This window comes from Lycium barbarum, chromosome 4 (genome assembly GCF_019175385.1).
Source record: "Lycium barbarum isolate Lr01 chromosome 4, ASM1917538v2, whole genome shotgun sequence".
Lineage (NCBI taxonomy): Eukaryota > Viridiplantae > Streptophyta > Magnoliopsida > Solanales > Solanaceae > Lycium > Lycium barbarum.
In genome coordinates, this window is record NC_083340.1 from 115,812,709 (window position 1) to 115,833,417 (window position 20,709).

The 20,709-nt window shown below is 38.2% G+C and overlaps 1 protein-coding gene across 2 annotated transcripts; it reads left to right on the forward strand.

Annotated features, from left to right (window-relative positions):
* Positions 1 to 1,547: 1,547 nt before the first annotated feature.
* On the forward strand, positions 1,548 to 17,742 carry LOC132636258 (uncharacterized). Of its 2 annotated transcripts, none has more exons than XM_060353021.1 (11): positions 1,548 to 1,879; positions 2,428 to 2,489; positions 9,536 to 9,672; positions 11,493 to 11,551; positions 11,806 to 11,829; positions 13,538 to 13,620; positions 13,731 to 13,795; positions 13,960 to 14,009; positions 16,488 to 16,589; positions 16,961 to 17,020; positions 17,218 to 17,334. In XM_060353021.1, exons 1-11 carry the CDS (start codon positions 1,877 to 1,879, stop codon positions 17,233 to 17,235), a joined length of 663 nt encoding a protein of 220 aa, XP_060209004.1. In that variant the 5' UTR covers positions 1,548 to 1,876; the 3' UTR covers positions 17,236 to 17,334. The 2 variants fall into 2 exon arrangements, with proteins under 2 accessions (XP_060209004.1, XP_060209003.1); XM_060353020.1 differs by having other exon boundaries at positions 1,552 to 1,879; positions 17,267 to 17,742.
* The last annotated feature ends 2,967 nt before the right edge of the window (positions 17,743 to 20,709 follow it).

Here is a 20,709-nt window from a genome sequence, read left to right on the forward strand (position 1 = left end):
GGCTAAGGTATTGAGCATATTGACTGAAGCCATCTATTTTGTCTGGACTGAGAAGAATGCTCGAGTATTTGAGAAAGTTGAAAGAGAATTTACTGCATTGGCTAGAGATATAGCATGTGTACCTGCAGAACTTAGTTTTTAATGAGGATACCTTCCATGGGAGGTAAGCCTCTTTATTTTAGCAGGTTGTGTTAGATTTGCTTTGTGCTTATGTTATTTGGTTGAGAAACAGCAAGCTGTGATGTAGCTATGTTGTGATTTGTAAAGCTCATTTTGGTGATTAATAAAATTCAGTTAGTTACCAAAAAAAAAAAGAAGGGAAAACATCCTAATATGCCCCACTCCCCTTTATAAGTAATGATGTCTAAAACATATTCATAACCAAGACTCTCCGAGATACTGCTCCTTGACTCACAGGACTCTAAAACATAAGCTCTGATACCAAGCTTGTCATAACCCAAAGCCGACAGGAACCCAAAGAGAGACTACCCGATAGGCGAATGCTTAACTGATTAAACCATTTTAAGAAAACATGTAAATCATAAAAAGATCTGAAATGTCTAATTATCTCTAATACGACCTCCAATAGCCTCACTCTACACAAAATATCAATTAACGATGTCAATTATACAAGTGGGGATCATTTTCATATTTTTAGGTCAAATCCAATGCAAAATCAATCAAAAAGTCAACCCTCGAAATAATTTATAGAACCGAATTATCCATCACCTCACGATTTTATGTCTATAATTAAGTTCCAATCTTGATTTCATATACTAGGTCAAATCCCTAATTTTCTATTGTAGGAATTAGGCCCAAAATCTCCAATTTAATCACTTGATTCTATGATTAAAATCCAGCCAAAATTTAATATAATCATCCAAGTGTGTCACAGAATTAGTTACCACAATGATTCAGATTGAAATCAACACTTACGAGTCCTCTTTGCCAAAAATGGTGAAAGCTAGATCCATTTTTGTCACTATTCAAATTTATACCCAAATATGTCCTTCATCGTGATCGTGATACCAAGCCTTGTGACTGAGGAGCACAACTTATTCTGGCCATCACGGTTGCAGAAATCGTCTCTCATTTGCAAATAGCATTGGCCCGAGGTTAACTATTCGGTTACCCTTCCCAACCATAATCCTTCTTTCGCGTTGGCGCGGTGAGTCAATAATGTTGACTTTCGCATTCGTAGTTGATAGATCGCGATCGTGGAGAATATTTCTCCTTGATCAGTCGACCCATGTGATTATCTCTGTGTCTTGTCTTGCGATCACGATGCACCAGAGACTAGTAAAAATTTACAATCTTACGTTTGATTCCAAGTATGTTTTAATACCCCCAAGCTCTTGGGTTTCAACCCCAATCATACCAACAAGTCTCAAATGGTTATTCAAACTTATCCAAAGGTTTAAAACACAATTCTAATCACATGTGCGAAATTTTAGGGTCTGGTTATTATATTTTTTTTATTGTTCTCTTTCTAGGAAATAACGGACCAACTAGAACTTAAGACAAGACATTGGTTAAAATTAGTTCAAAGACCCTCAATTGCCACACGCATTCCGAAGGTACCAAAAAAAAAAAAAAAAAAAAAAAAACGAGACGAACGGAAACAAAAAGGGAAAACAAGCGGGAAGCAAAACTGGGAACTATTCTTTCGCCTTTTATTTGAAGAAAATACCATGCGCTCACCACAATTTATGGCTTTGTCCAATTATAAGCATGTCATACCCCCCAATTAACAGAAAAAAAGAAAGAAAGAAAAGGGGTTGTATACGTAGTAGTAGAGGAATTGAAACACACACTATCATCATCATCATCTTCTAAAACAAGGAACATTTAAGGTTTCTTCCATCACTTCGTAAAAATGGTGAGTTCTGATTGTTTCCTTCCAGGTTCTTGTTTCATTACACAACCTTTTCAGTTTATGATAGTTTGACAATTAGAGGTTGTGTTTGAAAAATATTTTCCTTAGAATTCTCTTGAAAAATAATTGGTTTCTTTACTTATTTTCTAGTGTTGGGTAAGTAAGTGAAAGAATATTATCTCAAAAGTATTTAAATATAGTCTAGCAAAACACTATGGGATTAGGATGAGGAGGGGTGTTGGGAAGGTCAAGGGGTGGGGGTTGGGGATTAGGGGTGTTGGGTGGGTGGTGGGGATTGGGAGTGTTGGGTGGGTGGGGAGGAGACAATGAACTTGGAATATCAACTTGTTTTCCTAGAGAAAATGTTTTTCAAAAAATTTGACCAACCGAACATTGGAAAATTGGAAACATTTTCTGGAAAATATTTGCCTCCATACTGAACACACCTCTAGTAGTATGCTAATTCCAAGTTTCTGATTGATTCTACATGCCAATTTTTTTTTTTTAAATAGTTTCCAGCTAATTGTAGTTTGCTTACTTTTTCATTGCAGAACAAGCTGGGGTTTGCGCGCAAGGAGAAAGTTCAGCAATTCATGTCTGTAACTGGGGCAAGGTACTTTTGTTGTGTAACACTAAATCTCACTGAATTTCGATTTCGTTCTTGTTTTATATGTGTCAGTTCCACGGGCTTTTGTATGCTTTCCTTTGGGTATACTGTGAGGGTTGATTTCTCAGATGATCACTTAACTAAATAGTTATTATCTCAGAAAGTCACATTTCTTCTTGATTCCAATTGACTTTCTGAGATAATTACTATTAGTTGAGTGACTGTCTGAGAAATCAACTCTATACTGTGAGGATACCAAGATGGTAAAATCATGAACAAGTAATTAAATAGGCGAATTCAGGATTTAAACTTGATGGGTTCAACTTTTAAAGTTCTTAGCACTTGCTCATAGTATCTTTGAAATTATGGGTTCAGAATCTAATATTTGTAAAATATTTATGGTTTTTCACATATATAGAAGTATCTATCTTCCATGTCAATAATATCAGGTTCGGTTGAACCGAGCCAAATCGTACACCGCCAAACGTCTAAATTTCTCCTAAATGTCACTTAATCTGAAAACTCTTAGTATGTAAATCTTAATAAACTCATTTAGGCACAAAAAAAGGAAAGGAGTACCTTGTGTTGAATAAGACCTCATCCCAAAAAAAAAAAATCATAATTAGAGTTCTGGGGATTGTAGTATCTTGGATGCAAATTTTCATATCAAGTTATCAGTTTTTTGTTAGTGAGAGTTAAATTTAATTTGGATACGTTCAATTTCCCATATTTTGTCTTTGATAATCGAGAAATTCCTGAGGGACGATGGTGCTCTGTTTGAGACTTGGTAGATAATCGACGCACCCCTATACCTTGTCTTCTCCACTTAATTACCAGGCTTTTGTCTACATTAGAGTTTGAACCTGTGACGTGTATCCAATCCACACATCATGTGCGACACTCTTACCGCTAAAAAAAAAGCCTTGGAGGCAACATTGCATTTCCTATATTCTGAAAACATTGAACTGTATTAGATTGAATCTCCTGTTGTTCCATTAAGGTTATTGTGTTTAGGTGGTCGTTTTTCGATTTCTAGTGGACTGAAAATTAAATTTGCTGATGTAAGCATGCTTTGTTACTTTATGGTTATGTCCGAGTTTTCTTTGTATCTCCCCCTGCCGGGAGCTATGGTCATAACCAATGATTGTATAGTAGATAATGTAATGAGTTAGTTGAAGATATTGCATTTGGAATTAAAGAAATATAGTGTGAGACGTTCTTGCTACTTCTTTGGGAAAATGCTAACCCCATTTGTTGATGTGTAGGCATCCATTTAATCATTTAATCGCATAATGGGAGTCATTTAGTTTCTTAGAGTTATCATAATTGATTCTGGTGTGAGGTTGTGTTGAGAAATGCATTACTTGTCTGTACCAGTTTTAGTGTTTGTAGACCTAAAACTCAACAAGTCAACATGGTACTTTATACTCCCTCTGCCCCATATGCGATACACTTTGGAGTTTCACAAGCTAATTAACAGTGTATGCTTCTCTAATGTCTCTATACCATATATTGTTATGAGAGATGCATGCACCAGGAGAGTAACAGAAAAATGTTTTGGTTATTTAGGAAGAGTTGCATAAAAGAATATGGATGCCATGGTTCCTTTCCTAACTTTCTTCCACCTATTGATGACCTCTCTGTTGTTGAAGATAGTGGATCTTTTTCTTTATACAGTAACTTGAGTAATATGGCGATGTGAACTTTAAATCTGATATACATAACACCATCAACTCCAAAAATGATGGAGAGGAAAACATATGTTGTAGCCAGAGAATGGTCTGTTGAACTAATCAAGCTACACGACGATTTGCCTGTTTTTGGTACGAGTTTATTGAGAGAAGAAGAAACCTTTTCAGTAGAATCATGGATTAACCTCATCAAAGCAGCAGATACAAGATTCTGTATTAGTGGGAAGGACATTTGTTAGGGTTGTTTTCTTGTGAAGAGTTGTTTTGTCCTCTCTTCAATAGCGCCAGTAATTGGAGTTGATAGCGGCTTCTTGACTTTTCATGCTTTAGGGGAAGTTTGTAGTCAACTTTTTAATTCGAATTAGCAAAAACAATGTCTCTATTCTTCGTAAGAGATTGTAGAGTCTCTTTCATGGATAACGACCAAAAATTTGATGTCAGCTCCGAGTCCAGTGAGGATTTTGACTAAAATCACGTTGGTACTCTGTTTATAACTTTTCCGTTATGCAATAGAAGGGGGGTCTTGCGCTTGAATTGAAGTAGTGTCTTTAGAATATGAGTAGTGCTCCTAAATGGCGCGTTCGTGGAGGCAAACTGAAGGAAGAGCAAAAGGAAATTTGGGTGCTTGTGGGGCGAGGCCCACTGCATGGGTTATCCAATTCGTCACTCAGTTGATAGAGGACAGAAAGGGTGGAAGTATTATCAAATAAGTCGGTTATAAATGGTCCTGTTAAAATGCATTTCCACCTTCTAAAATGGATTGCGCTTTTGAGGCATGAATATCTTTAAAGTACTATTCCATGTCTCAGAGGTCTTCGAGCCTTGGAATTTTGAATCCCGTTCAATTGTTGTGGTTCCTTGACTCAAGTCTGGAGTCGCCAGGTGAGACATATACTGAGCTACTGAGAAACAACAGGAGATTCAATCTAATACAGTTCAATTCTCGTTCTCAACCCGTGATGAGTATGAGCTTGAAACTTCTTTCGTAACTCCCAGAACTTCGTAGTAGGTTCTCCAGTTGATGGTACTATCTAAACGAGACTGTCGTGTCGTCCAGGGCACTTGACTACGAAAATCGATCCGTTAAATCAATGCATTCTGGTCAACTGACCAACCATTGAGAATGGAACAAATAGGGGAGAGTGAATTCTTCTCTCCTGTCTTTCATGGAGTAGTTGATCTGATGTCACGTGCGGGCGGAAAAAATTACCTATAGATGAGGTAGGCGAGGGTAGCTTGCCGGGAAAAGGCGTGTATGGTAGTGTTTTGGATGATTCTTCTTTAGACATTGGAGCTTTGATAGTGGCAAGTTCACCACATAGAGATTGAACTTGGGGGAGAGAATCAGCAACAGGAAGGCTATTTGGAGAGATGAGCTGTATGATCACGCATACTAAGGATTCTCGCATACGCAGTACTGCAAAGCATCCCAGGCACCCTTGGTAGTAACTGGATCGGCAACAGTAACAACAAGTGTTAGATCAACTGACACTAAGATAGTATTTTGGATTACCTGACCTTGGCGATACCATGTAACGAACTTAGGATTTTTGATATCTTGACTGTTTTGAGACACTATGCGAGTAGGGGCAGGTGAGGGTCATCAAGATGGCCATAAAGGTTGTGACCACACATAAGCATGGTAACTTGAGCTTACCAAGGGTAGAACTGTGGCTGCTAGCTAATTTGATGGCACCTGGGTTAGAACTAAATTAAACGGCAGTTGTGTTGTGGCATCATAATTGAGGACGGAGATGTTTGAAGACATTCAATGGAAAGGGTGGGAGGACTGTCAGAGAAAAAAAAGCTGGACTCGTGAGAGTTAAAATGGCTCTTGATACCATATGAAGTATATGACTCATGACAGAATGGTTGGAGAGAGTTTATCTTTATTGACTCTATGCTGAGTATGTAAAGAATTTATACTACACAGAATTTAAGCTGGACTCCATTTCTGTGCTTTTTTTTTTCTTTTTTTTTTAGGAAAAAACAACAACACAGAAACGGATAAGAACTATCCAAACAAGACTAAATAGAAGGAGAAAGTTACAACAAAATCCTAAAAACTAGGAACAAAAATGTAAAACTCTAAATTATAGGAATAGGATAATTAATAAGGCAATCATTTGCTATCACTGTTTAAATTTGATGCTACCTTTCAGTGCCTAGGGTGTTCATTTACTGCATAAATCCATCATAAGAATAAATTGGGTAAAACATAATATTAAACAATGTCACTTGTCTAGATGCGAGAGGCGAGACTGAGATGGTTCAGACATGTCTAGCAGAGAGACGCAGATGCCCCGGTGAGGAGATGTGAGAGTTGTCAATGGAGGGCTGGAGGAGGGGTAGAGGTAGGTCGAAGAAGTATTGGGGAGAGGTGATCAGGCAGGACATGGCAAGTCTTCAGCTTACAGAGAACATGACCCTAGATAGCAGGGTGTGGAGATCGAGGATCAGGATAGAAGGCTAGTGGTAGGACTAGTAGTAATTTCCTTCCCAGTAGGTTAAGTATTATTTTCGTCATTCTACTTAGTATTCTTAGTTTTTCCCTATAGTTTCTTGTCCTTGATTTTCTGCTACTATCTGTTATTTCTTGTACTTCGAGTATTTTATTTATCTATTCTTTTTTTCAGATTGTTTATCATGGTCTTCGATCTTGCTCTATTTCATTTTCATACTGCTTTGAATTACTTATCCTTATCTGACCTTTTTTTTGTCATGCTTTCTTCTTGAGCCGAGGGTCTTTTGGAAACAGCCTCTCTACATTGTAGGGGTAAGGTCTGCGTACACTTTACCCTCCCCAGACCCTACATTGTGGAATTTCACTGGTACGTTGTAATGTCACTTGTCTCTTTGAACATATAAGCATTGATTACAATTATATGGACATCAATATAGAGCCGAATGTTGAAATTCAGCAGCCTTTAGCACATCTTAAATATAAGGCAAAATGAGCATCTATTTACCGGTTTTTTTTTTTTTATGCTATTATTTTCTCTGACATGTCTAAGTATCACAGTGATTCATATTTCCTGGTTATTAAACATAAGTTTAGGTTGTTGTTGGTTCTTTATTAGGTGGAACCATGACTTTTGATATATGTCACAAGGGGATTCAAAGTAGCCCAACTGGGCAGCTACCTGAACTTCCAGTTTGCTCATAGGGATTCGATTCCCCACCTTGTAATCCTCTCCCCCTATGTATAATACATTTTTTTTTTTTTTGTGTATGTGTGTGTGTATACATGCATACATACTCCCTCCGTCCCAAAGTAAGTGTCACCTTAGCAAAAAGAATTGTCCCAAAATAAGTGTCACCTTAGAAATTCAAGACAAAAATGGCATGTGTTTCCAACTATGCCCTCCTTTAGCATTAAAGAACTAGTCCTCTTTAATATTGCTCAATTGTCGAAAAACATCTACTAATAAATAGGGGTAGTTTAGTAAACCCCACATTGTATCTATTGATTTCTTACTAGGCGTGATTTTTGCTAAGGTGACACTTATTTTGGGACGGAGGTACACACACACACACACACATATATACACACACTTCACAGTCGGTTAAGATCCTGACTCCCAATGATTACTTCACAGTCGGTTAAGATCCTGAATTGGGATAAAGCGGAAACATTTTAAATTCAAGTTTCAGAGAAATTACCAACATGGTGTTCATTGACCTGGAAAAGGCATACGATAAAGTCCTAGGGAGGTCCTTTGGAGTCTAAAGGTGTACCTATGGCTTACATTAGGGCAATTAAGGCCATGTACGATGAAGCCAAGACCCGGGTTAGAACAGTGGGGGTTGACTCTGAACACTTCCCGCCATGATAGGGTAGCACCAAGGATCAGCCTTTAGCCCGTTCCTATTTGCCTTAGTGATGGATAAATTGACACGGCATATTCAAGGGGATGTGCCATGGTGGATGCTATTCGTAGATGACACAATACTGATTAACGAGTCGTACAATGGAGTTAACGCTAGACTGGAAGTTTAGTGGCGGACCCCCAAGTCTAAGGGTTTCAGGTTAAGCAGGACTAAAACAGAGTATCTAGAGTGCAAGTTCAGTGACATGACGCATGAGGCGGAGGTGGAAGTGAAGATCAATGCACAAGTCCTACCCAAGAAAGATAGTTTCAAGTATCTTGGGTCCATAATCCAAGGAGACGAGGAGATTGATGATGATGTCGCACATCGTATTGGAGAGGGGTTGGTGAAATAGAGGATCGCATTCGGGGTACTGTGCTATAAGAATGTTTCGCCGAGGCTTAAAGGTAAATTTTACAGATTGGTGGTTAGATCGACTTTATTGTATGGAGCGGCGTGTTGTCCAATCAAGAATGCCTACGTTCAGAAGATGAGTGTAGCGGAGATAAGGATGCCCAGATGGATGTGTGGGTTTATTAGGAGGGATATGATTAAGAACGAAGTTATACGGGGCAAGGTGGAAGTGGCACTCGTGGTGGACAAGATGAGGGAAGCGATATTGATATGGTTCGAGCATGTGAAGAGGAGGTGTGTGGATGCTTCAGTAAGCAGGTGTGAGATGTTAGCTATGACATGAGTTAGGAGAGGTAGAGGTACGCCAAAGAAGAACAGGGGAGGTGATTAGACAAGACATGGCACATCTTCAGCTTACTGAGGACATGATCCTAGGTAGGAAGGCGTAGAGGTCGAGGATTAGGATAGAAAGTTTATAGGTAACAGAGTATTCTCCTTAGTAGTAGTAGTTAGTAATGCCGTAGATTATTTTCTTCAAGCTGTATTACTATCTGTTGCTTTATTTGCCACAAATGTACGGATAAGGCCTGCGTACATGCTACCCTCCCTAGACCCCACTTGTGGGACTATACTGGGTATGTTGTTGTTGTTTTCATATTCTACAAAACTTTTTCTAACTCGCGAGGGCGGCTCAGTTGGTTGAGCATGGGGCTTTCATAATGCAGGTCTCAGGTTCGAAACCCCTTGCCTACGAAAGTAGGGGATTTGCCTTCTGGGTCGAGCTCGTCGCACATGGCTTGCCTAGTGCAGGTCACCTCTCCTGTGTGGTTTGAGGGCTATTGCACAGGAGCGGGGTTTACCCTGTGCGCACCTAAAGGGTAGCGGCTGCGGGTTCCCTTTTCATTAAAAAAAAAAAAAAAAGAAAAAAAAAAGCTTTTTCTGTGAAGTAAATTGCTTTAGACCCTCTGTGCCTACAATTGGATGAGAAGTCACTTATTGTTTTGTCGCAGGATCCTCTAAGAGGACATTAATGTTTACTTGAGTGTTTTAAAATGTCTGCTCAAAAATTCTGTGGATTAGTTTGAGAGGCCTTATTTTCATAGCTTACCTCCCTTGATCCTTATATTTTATACACAGTGAGAAAGTCGCTATTCAGACTCTGAAGACCAACGATTGGCATCTTGAAGGAGCATTAGAAGCATTCTACAGCCAGGACCATATTAAGGCAGCTACAGAGAAAAACCGATGGGAGGGGCTTTTCAAGAAATACAAAGGTTAGGACTGTCTCCTAAAACTTTGCAAACTAAATACTACTTATATTTTTGACAGTTAACTTATTTACTCCTTGCTTATAATGCTTTTCTATATATAATAGTCTATATATGCTCTGACAACCAACAAAAGCGTCTGACTGAACTTGGTTTACTTTCTCTTTTATTCTTCGATATTTTATTTGGGTTTATCCTCGGAATCAGCCAATGGCACCAGTGAGAATGATGCTTATTTCTTGATCCTGAAAGAAGCTGAGATGAAAAAGAATAAAGAATAAACATACTTAGCACCCTCCTAACGGAAGCTTCTGTAGATGGGTTTCTTCAAATTGAAGCTCCCAGTAACACAACCTAAGTTGGAGTGATCATATTAAAATTTAAAGCATTCGAGGCCAATTGGGTTTACCATGAATTACTGCTTGCCTATTTTCTTGGTTCTGTTAGACTTGAACATCAGCAAAGATTGACTAGTTATATGTGGAGCACTGTCTGTTTGAGTCTACAATGCTTTGACCTGAACTTGCAGAAGACTAATTAAAAGTTGGTGTCACAATGTCAAGTTACATTGTTCTGTACAATCTAGCTTTATCCAGACTTAAAGGCATGTTGCAACTTGTGAAGCCGCCATGCAATGCACTATTAACTTTGTTATTTAATTTATCAATGAAATTTTGATGGGATATCAACTCCTTCACACTCACTAAAGGTTAGATGTCTTCTATGGTTATCTAATTGGCATAACTAAGCACCTTTAATTGCCCTATCAACTTTTTGGACTTTGTCAGCTCCTTAACCTTAGACTAGTTTCTTTTGTTTCTAGGGCTGAATCTGTCTTTAGGTACTCTTCTTTTCTACTACTTGCATCTTCTTAAACTGTTACCTTCTCAAAAAAAAACTACTTGCATCTTCTTAATGCCTCAATGAAATTCCCTCACATCATTAAGAAAAGGTGATCAATGAAATTTTACTGGAACTTAATTCTGCTTAGTGTATATATCTTTTTGAGGACATAAGTTTGAAATATTCACTAATTTCATCCATGTTTTAGGGTAAGTGATCCAATGGCTAATTATAGAGCTTTATCAACTTTTACTAAAATTTGTGACCTGACTCTGAACTGATTTAAAATTTTCACATTGTAGTAGGGTTATCTTTTCCCGTTCACCTGGTTTGCCTTTAGAGTGGTCCTACCATTAGTACTTTTTGAAAGAAAATCTATCATTAGTAAAATAGTTAGATGCCAAGTACATTCTTTTTTTCCCTTATAACAAATTTTCCCCGTAGAAGTCACTAAAACGGTGAACTCTCCATCAGATGTTCCTTCATCCTTTTGAAACCTTGCCCATGCAACCATCCCAACAATTACCAACTCCTCGGATCTCTCATATCTATTGGGCAGCCCCCTTCTCAGGTTAATTCCTTTCCTCCAAGAATGGGAGAGGAGTTGGTTCTGGAAGAAGGAATAGTGTGCTTATTTTGTATTCTTTTCCAAATCAATGGAGGAGATCTTTTATCATCATAAATACTGATTAACTAATTAGCCAATTACCTTTAGCAGACAATTGGAAACACATGTGGTAGATGAGGGACCTCATTTGCTTGATATTACGGTAAACAGTTGTGAAGGGGAAAAGCTCAGAGTTGTTACCCTTTTAGTAAAAGCTAAAGTAGCTCTTCGCATTCAAAGGCATCTTTATTGAGATGACACTATCGAGCATCTACTTTCTTAGCAAACTTGCATTATCTTATTAGATCTCTTTTATATGGCAGTATCTATATGTGTGTGTGTGTAAACCAATATAATTTTCTTTTCCATTTTGCAGAGCCGAATGTTGACATGATTATGGCTGATGGTATCAGCAACCTCTGCAATGATCTTCAGGTGCTTTACCTAATTGACTGCTCTGATGAGTCAAGCATTACTACGTTCCATGATTAGAATTTCAAGAGTGGTGTTGTTAGGTGTTGTGTATCATACACTCTGTTTTATAGTTTGTCCTTCCAATCTTGATTTAAAAATCAGTAGTATCACATACTGTTGTATATTGTATACTTCATTTTGTCTTCTTCCTAGCTTCCTGATAATTTCATGGTGTTCATGCCTGAGTAACGTAAAATCTTTTGTTTTCTTGTCAGGTTGATCCAGGAGATATAGTTATGGTATGTGCAATTACTCTCTCGTCTACTTTTCTATTTATCCCTCTACCTCTTTCAGAGACTTTTTGAAGGTGGGGGGAAAAGGAGCAGGATTGATGCAAAAAGGATTCAATTGATTGTATTTGTCTTGGGAAAAGTAATTTAAAACAAACGTCCATTTAACTTTTACAATTAATCTGGATAGCCTTTCCTGAGCTCTGAGTAATTACAGACAAAATGAAACCTATGTCACGGTAAAATGTAAGCCATACCAATGAAGTGGATGTAAACCTTGGAGACCAGGGTTCAAATCCCAACAGTGATAGAAAACACTAGGTAATTTTTTCTCATCTACCTAAGCCTTGGTTGGCAGAATTACCCGGTGTCTGTGCTGGTGGGAGGTAGCAAGTACCTGGTGGAATAGTCGAGGTGTACCCACGTAATAAGTTTTTAATATTCAACAAGTTGGCCCAGACAACACTCAACAAAAACAATTGAGCCATACAACCTGGTTGATTTTTTGCTTGCAAAAAAATGAGTTTTCACTTGAAAGATAATTATTTCAAGGGTTAATGTCAGAGACCTCCCTCAAGGCTTGGCTTCGTAACACTAACCTCCCTCGTGGTTTGCGGTATTACGCTTACCTCCTTTGTTTTGATTGTTTTCAATTCTTTTAACCTATTTATCATTATGAATATAAGAAATTCTAATCTAACTAAATAGCTCTTTCTAATATGCTCTTTTGTTTAATCAATTTGGTAATCATCTCTTTTTTAAAAAAAAAATCTTTAAAATAAAAGCTCGTCTTTAACAACAGTAAATAATGAAAAACTAGAAATTTAATCTCGCAGTCTCTATGATCTTTCACTCCAGCAATGCCATATTACAGGAGAACCTTGATAGAACCATTTACACGAATAAAATAATAATGAAAAAACTGAGAATAAAAACCCCGCAATTCTCCTTACTAGATCTGCATAAAAAATCATTCTTTGAGTGAGACCCCTTTGATCAGCCACTTGAAGATCCAAAAACCTTTCCTTTATTTACATTTTCACACAAAGAATAGTGGACTCTTCAGAGCAACATTTTAACAGAAAATAGATATTCTGACCATCTTCCTTATTCTCTTTGTTTTTAAGCTTTAGATTCTTGATCTTTCTTTTCATCTTTCTTACCAGACTTCCTCTGAATGATTTTCGACATGTTTTAGTTGTTTCAAGCTTAAGTTTTTTAAAACAATATGTACAAAATTAATTAACTTAAAGATATATTAGAAAGGGCAACAAAGTTGCATCATTTTTTTTAACATTAATAATAATTAGGTTGAAAGAATTGTTACAAAAAAACAAACAAGGAACGTAAGCTTAATATCGCAAACCATAAAGGAGGTTAGTGTTACCAAGCTAAATCTGGAGAGAGGTCTCTGAAATTAACCCTGTTTCTAATTTTTGTTTTCTTCATACTTGATAGCCTACAAGTTCAACCTGTAAGTGTTGGAAGGTCTCAGCTGAACAACAGACTCTTTAGCCTAAACCTAGATTGTTACAGAAGCTTGTAACTCTGAGAATTGCTTTTGATTATAAGTTGATCATTTCTCAGCATCTACTTTGCATGTGTTGTCAATTCATGGATTCCTGTAATGTTTTTGCTAGAATTCTCCCTCGAAATAATATAGGACTTGTTACGTTTCCGTGATCTTTGATTCACTTAAAATTGCATTCAATTGCAGTTGGTACTTTCATGGAAAATGAAGGCTGAAAACATGTGTGAATTCTCCAAGCAGGAGTTCATTGGTGGAGTACAGTCTCTTGAGTAAGCCTAGATTAAGGCCTTTTCCCCTCTATAGTTGAATTTCTTTACTGTGGCAACTAGAATTTTAGATGTCTAATGTCAAAGTCATGAAGCTGTATCCTGAATGGCAGAATAGATTCATTGGAGAAGTTCAAGAAAAAAATCCCAGTTTTGCGATCTCAGCTGAAAGATGAAGGTATGTTCTGGAATTCCCCGTTGTTGGTCAAAGAAGTTCCATCGTTATTCAATCATTTCATTTTTGAAATTTGAACATTGATATCACATCTTTCTTTAACTGTTAATTTTACCTTACTGCATGAAGAAACTCCTTACCTATACTTTCATTTTACCGTGTTCCAGATACTTTCCGTGACATTTACAACTTTACTTTTGAGTGGGCAAAGGAGAAGGTGGGTACTTAATTACTGATCCCTCAATACTCTCTTTCTTTCAATAATTCTAAGGCTGCCTTCAGTTTGCATTTTTTATTTATTTAATTTATTCTAAAGGACTGCTTTTTATTTTACGCTTTAATGCTTCTTCATTTGTTTGGATCTTGTCTTGCATGTATTCATTTGACTTGTCAGATACTTGCATGTTGAGAATCCGTCTAAGAAGCAACAAGTCACCAAAAAGGATTCTCCTTCTGCGCCAACAACCCCCCCCCCCCCCCCCCCCACACACACACACACACAAACACACAACCACCACCAGATAAGCCACTGATGTATTCCAAAGCTATCCCGTGTTTACTATTTAGTCTATCAGGATAGATCATACATCAGAAACTACTTAGCTTGTACCAAGAACCTTAAAAACTGGGTTTTCGATGCAGGTTCATTGGTAGAAGACAATCTAAAGCCAAATGAACCACCTTTCATTGGGATGTTGCAGTAAATTATTGAAGTTCAATAGTTTTGAACAGCAAAGGAGACTTTTAATTAATCACAACAAGTTATTAGTTATAAGCACCTATATTCAAAAGAAAAAAGAGGACAAGGTTTCTATTGTGTGGACAGTACCTCAGAAACTGTCTGCAGCAGCTCACTACAAAGTAACACGAGACACAGCAAGGGAGAAATGTTTGATTTTTGGGTTTAATCTTAAAGTGAGGAAACCAAGATACTGTAAAAATAGTTTCTTACTCAGGCAGTAACCTCTAGAATTCACAAAAGACCTCAAAAAAGGGGTGGAATTCATTAGACAGCGGCAGCCAGTTGTCTTTGTCTATGTTATCTGAAGTTAGAAAGTGGAGCCCTGGATGTATTATCCAGGACTGCCTTTGTGGTGTTCGTGCAGGAGAAGTTGGAGGTGTCGGAGGTTTAGACAATGCAGTGACGCTTTGTTAAAGCTCATTTTAGTACTCTTTAGTAATTACATTGTGGAGGAGTTTATGCTACTACATTTCTTTTTTTTCATTATTTGTTGGGATTTGAGAATTGCAAAGAGGTGAGTACATCCCAATGAGATCTGCAGGTAGTCTAGAAGGGTTAGTGTTGCATGTTAACGAATATTTTCTCTTTCCCACTAAGCGATTTATATGAATCATTAATTTTCCTTTCATGGAGTTTCTCCCTTATTCATATAATTCCGTATTTCAAAAAAAAAGTTTTAATTTTAAGTAAAATAACTGGCCCAAGTGCTATTTTTACCCAAGGCTTTGCTACTTCAGGTATTTTAACTGAAATACACCAATCTGGAATATTAGTACCTGCTCTTCAATCCGAGTGGTTAATAATGCACGTAAGTATGATGATATTGGGCTATGCAGCCCTTTTATGTGGATCGTTATTATCAGTAGCAGTGTAGCACTTCTAGTGAAACAATGGTAAAGGGGAAAAAAAGGAAGGAACAGTGCTTTAGGCTGTTCGAATTGGGAAAAAAGAGAATACCTATATTTTGGACAAAGAATTACTTAGAAGAAAAGCAGATGAACTACCATAGCGGTTGAGGCACTGGAGTAACAACCAGGAGATCCCATGTTCGAGGTCCAATTAGAACACCTAAAACACTTTTCTCCTCCACCCCCCCCCCCCCCCCCCCCCCCAAAACCATACCATTGTTGAAGTCCTGTATATCAAATAACACTTGGTGTGAGCCCATTACCTTGGTAACTTGTGTTTGTGCGCTGTATAAGCTTCTCGGTACATTACTTGAGGTGCACACACTTTGGAAACTGAAGGGAAAAATCTTGTATCAACCCCTTGGACATTTTTAACCAGTTTGGAGAGAAAAGAGTAGTAGGAACTTTTGAAGATATTGAAAATCCGCTGTTCAAGGTTATTAGTTGGTGTTTTATTTATATTTTGGTGTTACAGGAGTATGCTAGTTTGCATCTATAGTTTGGCTTGATTTTATGGGATGATTGTCTTATATATTACTAAATGATACGTGTATATTTGCACTACTACTGCTTCATGTGATATCAATAGATTACCTTCAAACCATCAAAAGAAAAAGTTTCCTGTCTTACCAGAATGAAGAGAATTCTACAGTATTGAGTGAACACTAATGAGCAGCAAATCCTTATGTTCTTTTTGCCACTTTGTTGGCTTGTATTAGTTCTGCATGTTTTACTTACATTTTGCTGTTAGTTGCTTCTTGAAACCTGGAAGAGCTAAAGAGTATGGCTTGGATAGTAATACATTTTTACCCTTATGCTTGGATATTAAATAACATTCTAGGATGATAAATGCATGCATGTAGTTTCAGCTGTATATGTCTATCTTACATCATTATATTAGGTAATGATTGTTTGTATATAGATCTCTAGTAAACATGCTCATGAAGATTTCCATATGTTTATCATTACACATGGGTGCAAAATGGATACTCTCTCTGAGCTTCCTCTACTGCACTACAGATAACGATATCCACTTAATTTTCAGGGTCAGAAATCTTTGGCCTTGGAAACAGGAATTGCATTGTGGCAGTTGCTGTTTGCAGAATTGGAGTGGCCATTGATTGATCAATGGTGTCAGTTTATCCAGGTAATTGAACGGAAAATCCTTGGGTAGCCGCAGCTGAAGAAGTTTGTTAGATTTGAAATTTGGTTTATCTGCTTAATGAAGATCACAACGTGTTGTCATAAAAAATATAAATAAAAGATCACAACTCGCCGTATTTTGCTGGATGATCATTGGTTTCTGTTTACTTGATGTAATCTCATGCTAGACAATGCTCAACCCCTTTTGATTTGTATCTATTTTAATGTGCACATGATTCTGGATTCACTCGGTTCTTATTTCCACATAACAATTAATGTGTTATTACAAGTGCTTTTGTGGTGGTTGAGGATGCTATAACTCACCCCTGTACTTTCTTTCTTCTTGTGGTATACTTCTGCTGCCACCTGATTCAGGAACGGCATAACAAGCCTATCTCGCGTGATGTTTGGTGTCAGCTACTGGAATTTGCAAAGGTAAATTATGACTCGTCACTTTAGCGTATTAGTTTCTGAACACACTCTCTATACCCTTGACTTGCATTTTATTTTTTGACTTTCTGTGCTTAGTCTACAATCTAAAATCATGTCAAAAGATTCCTGGAGTTTTTGTAGTGATAAAGAATAGTAAAAAGTTGCCTGAATGTTTGCACATCATTATATATTACTTTCAGATTATATTTCAAAAGTAGTACATACTTGCATCTATGACCTCTTACGCAGACTGTGGACTCTACATTATCAAACTATGATGCTGAAGGAGCCTGGCCTTGTCTTCTTGATGAATTTGTTGAATTCTTGATTGAAACTGGGGCTTGCACGAAAAAGTCGGATGAGTGATTGGAGCCAAAGATACACATGGAGTGCTGCAGTCACTTTCTATGATATGCAATGTTCTTTTTTTACTTTTAGCTTAGTATGAGTGGTAAAAAAATTCCAACTTTCAAGAACACCTTGTACAAAATAAGTGAGGCAAAAAACCACTTGGAGTTGTAGATGAGTCTTGCGTGTTCGTTTAGTCCTCACTGTTGATTTCGAAGGATGAACGTTAGCATTTGTTGTTTGGATTTCTTCCATTAATTAACGAGTCATTCTTTGGACCTAAACGTGTGAACTCAAAAGAGCAAAAAAATAGGGAAAGTACACTAACTTCTAACAGTTGATCTGACAATGGAAAAGAACTTAGATATTCAGTTTCATCTTTCAGCATTGTCTTCTGTGGTTGATGCAACCCGGGTCTGATGGTTCTCTGGCATTTCTCAGAGCTGAGTGTGTTTAAATTGAAAAAGACAATGGGAAATTTCACTTGGATGTCGTGTTTGACTTCCAAAGGCTAGTAAAATATTGAAATAATAATATTCCTGTATTTTGGGTTTGGGAGGAGGTGAGAAATTGGTCTTTTGACTAACTAGCCATAATTAAATACAATCTAATTAGTATAATTTCTTGATTTTACATTAAAATTCACCTATCTAAATATGGTTAAATTTGGAAGAGAACAATCAATTCCTTCTTGATTATTAAGTGGATACTTATTTTGAACCAAAATAAAAAAGCTAACTGAACACTTAATATGAACCGGAGGGAGTATTATTTTTATTCGGATGTCACCGAAGGGACAGCAATAGAATACTATTGCCTGTGGTTTCGTTGTAGTCCTATTGGCTTAAAGTAGCAGAATATAGTGAAGGTAAGTATTTTCAATTGTGTAGTTAGTAAAGATCCAAAAATTGAGGTGCAAAAGCTCCACGAGTGAGGTAAAAATGCTTGGCCAGTATACAAGAAATTTTGGTTAGAAGAGGGTGATTATATAAATAGCAGAGAAAGACTGAAAAGAAAGCGATTAATGTAGTTGATGAATGAGTAAACGATTTATTCAGTCCAGAGAAGTTAAAACAATAGTTAGCAGACACAAATTTAGCCATATAACGATGCATGGAAAAAACCATCCTTTATAAGAAACCACCGTCTGTTTTCTTTTCGTTTTTTCCTGTTCATCAATTTCAGGTAAATACCCAAATGCTTGCAGTAAGTAGGCACAAATACAACAACCCAGTGAAATCCCACATCGTGGGGTCTGGGAAGGGTAGAGTGTACGCAGACCTTACTCCTACCAAGGTAGGACGGCTGTTTCCGAAAGACCCTCGGCTCAATAAAAGCATAAAAAGAAGTCAAATAAAGTTAAGAGAATCAAAGCGATATGAAATGAAATAATGCAAGCGACACAAATAACACAGGATAATCAAAGCACAGGAAATAACAGATAATAGCAGAAATCTGAGCAAAAGAAATTATATTGCGATAATGCGACTACTAATAAGAACGGAAAACGAGACTATCTACTAGTCTTCTACCCTAATTTGGGTCCTCCAAACCCTTCTATCTAAGGTCATGTCCTCGGTAAGCTGTAGTTGCGTCATGTCGTGTCTAATTACCTCTCTCCAATACTTGGTCTACCCCTACCTCGTCTGAAACCATCCATGGCCAACCTCTCACACCTCCGCACTGGGGCATCTGTGTCTCTCCTCTTCACATGCCCAAACCATCTCAATCTCGCTTCTCGCATCTTATCTTCCACCGAGGCCACCCCCACCTTATCCCGAATATGCTCATTCCTAATCCTGTCATTCCTGGTGTAGCCACACATCCATCTTAACATTCTCATCTCGGCAACTTTCATCTTTTGAACATGAGAGATCTTAACCGGCCAACACTCCGCCCCATACAACATAGTCGGTCTAACCACCACTTTGTAGAACTTGCCCTTAAGTTTTGGTGGCACCTTCTTGTCACATAGCACTCCGGAAACAAGTCTCCATTTCATCCACCCTGCCCCAATACGATGTGTGACATCATCGTCAATCTCCCCGCAGCTTTGCAGAATATACCCAAGGTACTTGAAACTACTTTTCTTCTGGATGACCTGGATACCAAATCTCACTTCCAAGCCAGCCTCCTGAGGTGCTTCACTGAACTTACACTCCAAGTACTCTGTCTTGGTCCTACTCAACTTAAACCCTCTAGACTCCAGAGTATGTCTCCAACTCTCCAGCTTAGCGTTAACTCCGCTACGAGTCTCGTCGATCAGGGCTATGTCGTCCGCGAACAACATACACCATGGCACCTCACCTTGAATTTGCCGTGTCAATTCATCCATCACCAAGGCAAATAAAAACGGACTAAGAGTTAATCCTTGATGCAATCCCATCACAACTGGAAAGTGCTCTGAGTCTCCTCCTACTGTTCTTACCCTGGTTTTGGCTCCCTCATACATGTCCTTGATCACCCTAATGTACGCCACAGGTACACTTTTAGCCTCCAAGCATTTCCATAGGATCTGTCTTGGAACTTTGTCATAAGCCTTTTCTAGGTCGATGAATACCATGTGTAAGTCCTTCTTCCTCTCCCTATACTGCTCCACCAACCTTCTCACAAGATGGATGGCTTCTATAGTTGAGCGTCCCGGCATGAATCCGAACTGGTTCTCTGAAATAGACACACCTCTCCTCACCCTCATCTCCACCACCCTTTCCCACACTTTCATAGTATGGCTTAGCAGCTTGATACCTCTATAGTTGTTGCAACTCTAGATATCTCCCTTATTCTTGTATAGAGGGATCATTACACTCGCCCTCTATTCTTCGGGCATCAATGCCATCTTAAAGATGACATTAAACAACCTAGTCAGCCACTCCAAACCTGCCGGGCCCACGCTCTTCCAGAATTCCCCAGGAATCTCGTCAGGTCCGGTCGCTCTTCCCCTGCGCATCCTACGAACAGCACCCTTAACCTCGTCAACCTTAATACTCCTGCAATACCCAAAATCGTGACGCCTTCCTGTATGTTCTAATTCTCCCAGCACAATGTCTCTGTCCCCTTCTTCATTCAAGAGTTTGCAGAAGTATGACTGCCATCTCCGTCTAATGAGAGTCTCCTCTACCAATACTTTATCATGCTCGTCCTTGATGCACTTTACTTGATCCACATCACGTGCCTTTCTCTCCCTCACCTTGACTAGCCTGAACAATTTCTGGTCCCCTTCTTTCTGTTCTAGTTCAGCATACATGCGTTCAAAAGCTGTCGTTTTTGCCGTCGAAACCGCCAACTTCGCCTCTTTCCTCGCCATCTTATAAAGTTCTGTATTCGTCCACTTCTCCACCTCATCC

Coding starts and splice junctions, on each gene's coding strand:
- LOC132636258 (XM_060353020.1), top strand. Junction 11,830..13,537: donor ATCCAGGAGATATAGTTATG/GTATGTGCAATT, acceptor ATTCAATTGCAG/TTGGTACTTTCATGGAAAAT. Junction 14,010..16,487: donor TTGAGTGGGCAAAGGAGAAG/GTGGGTACTTAA, acceptor CTTAATTTTCAG/GGTCAGAAATCTTTGGCCTT.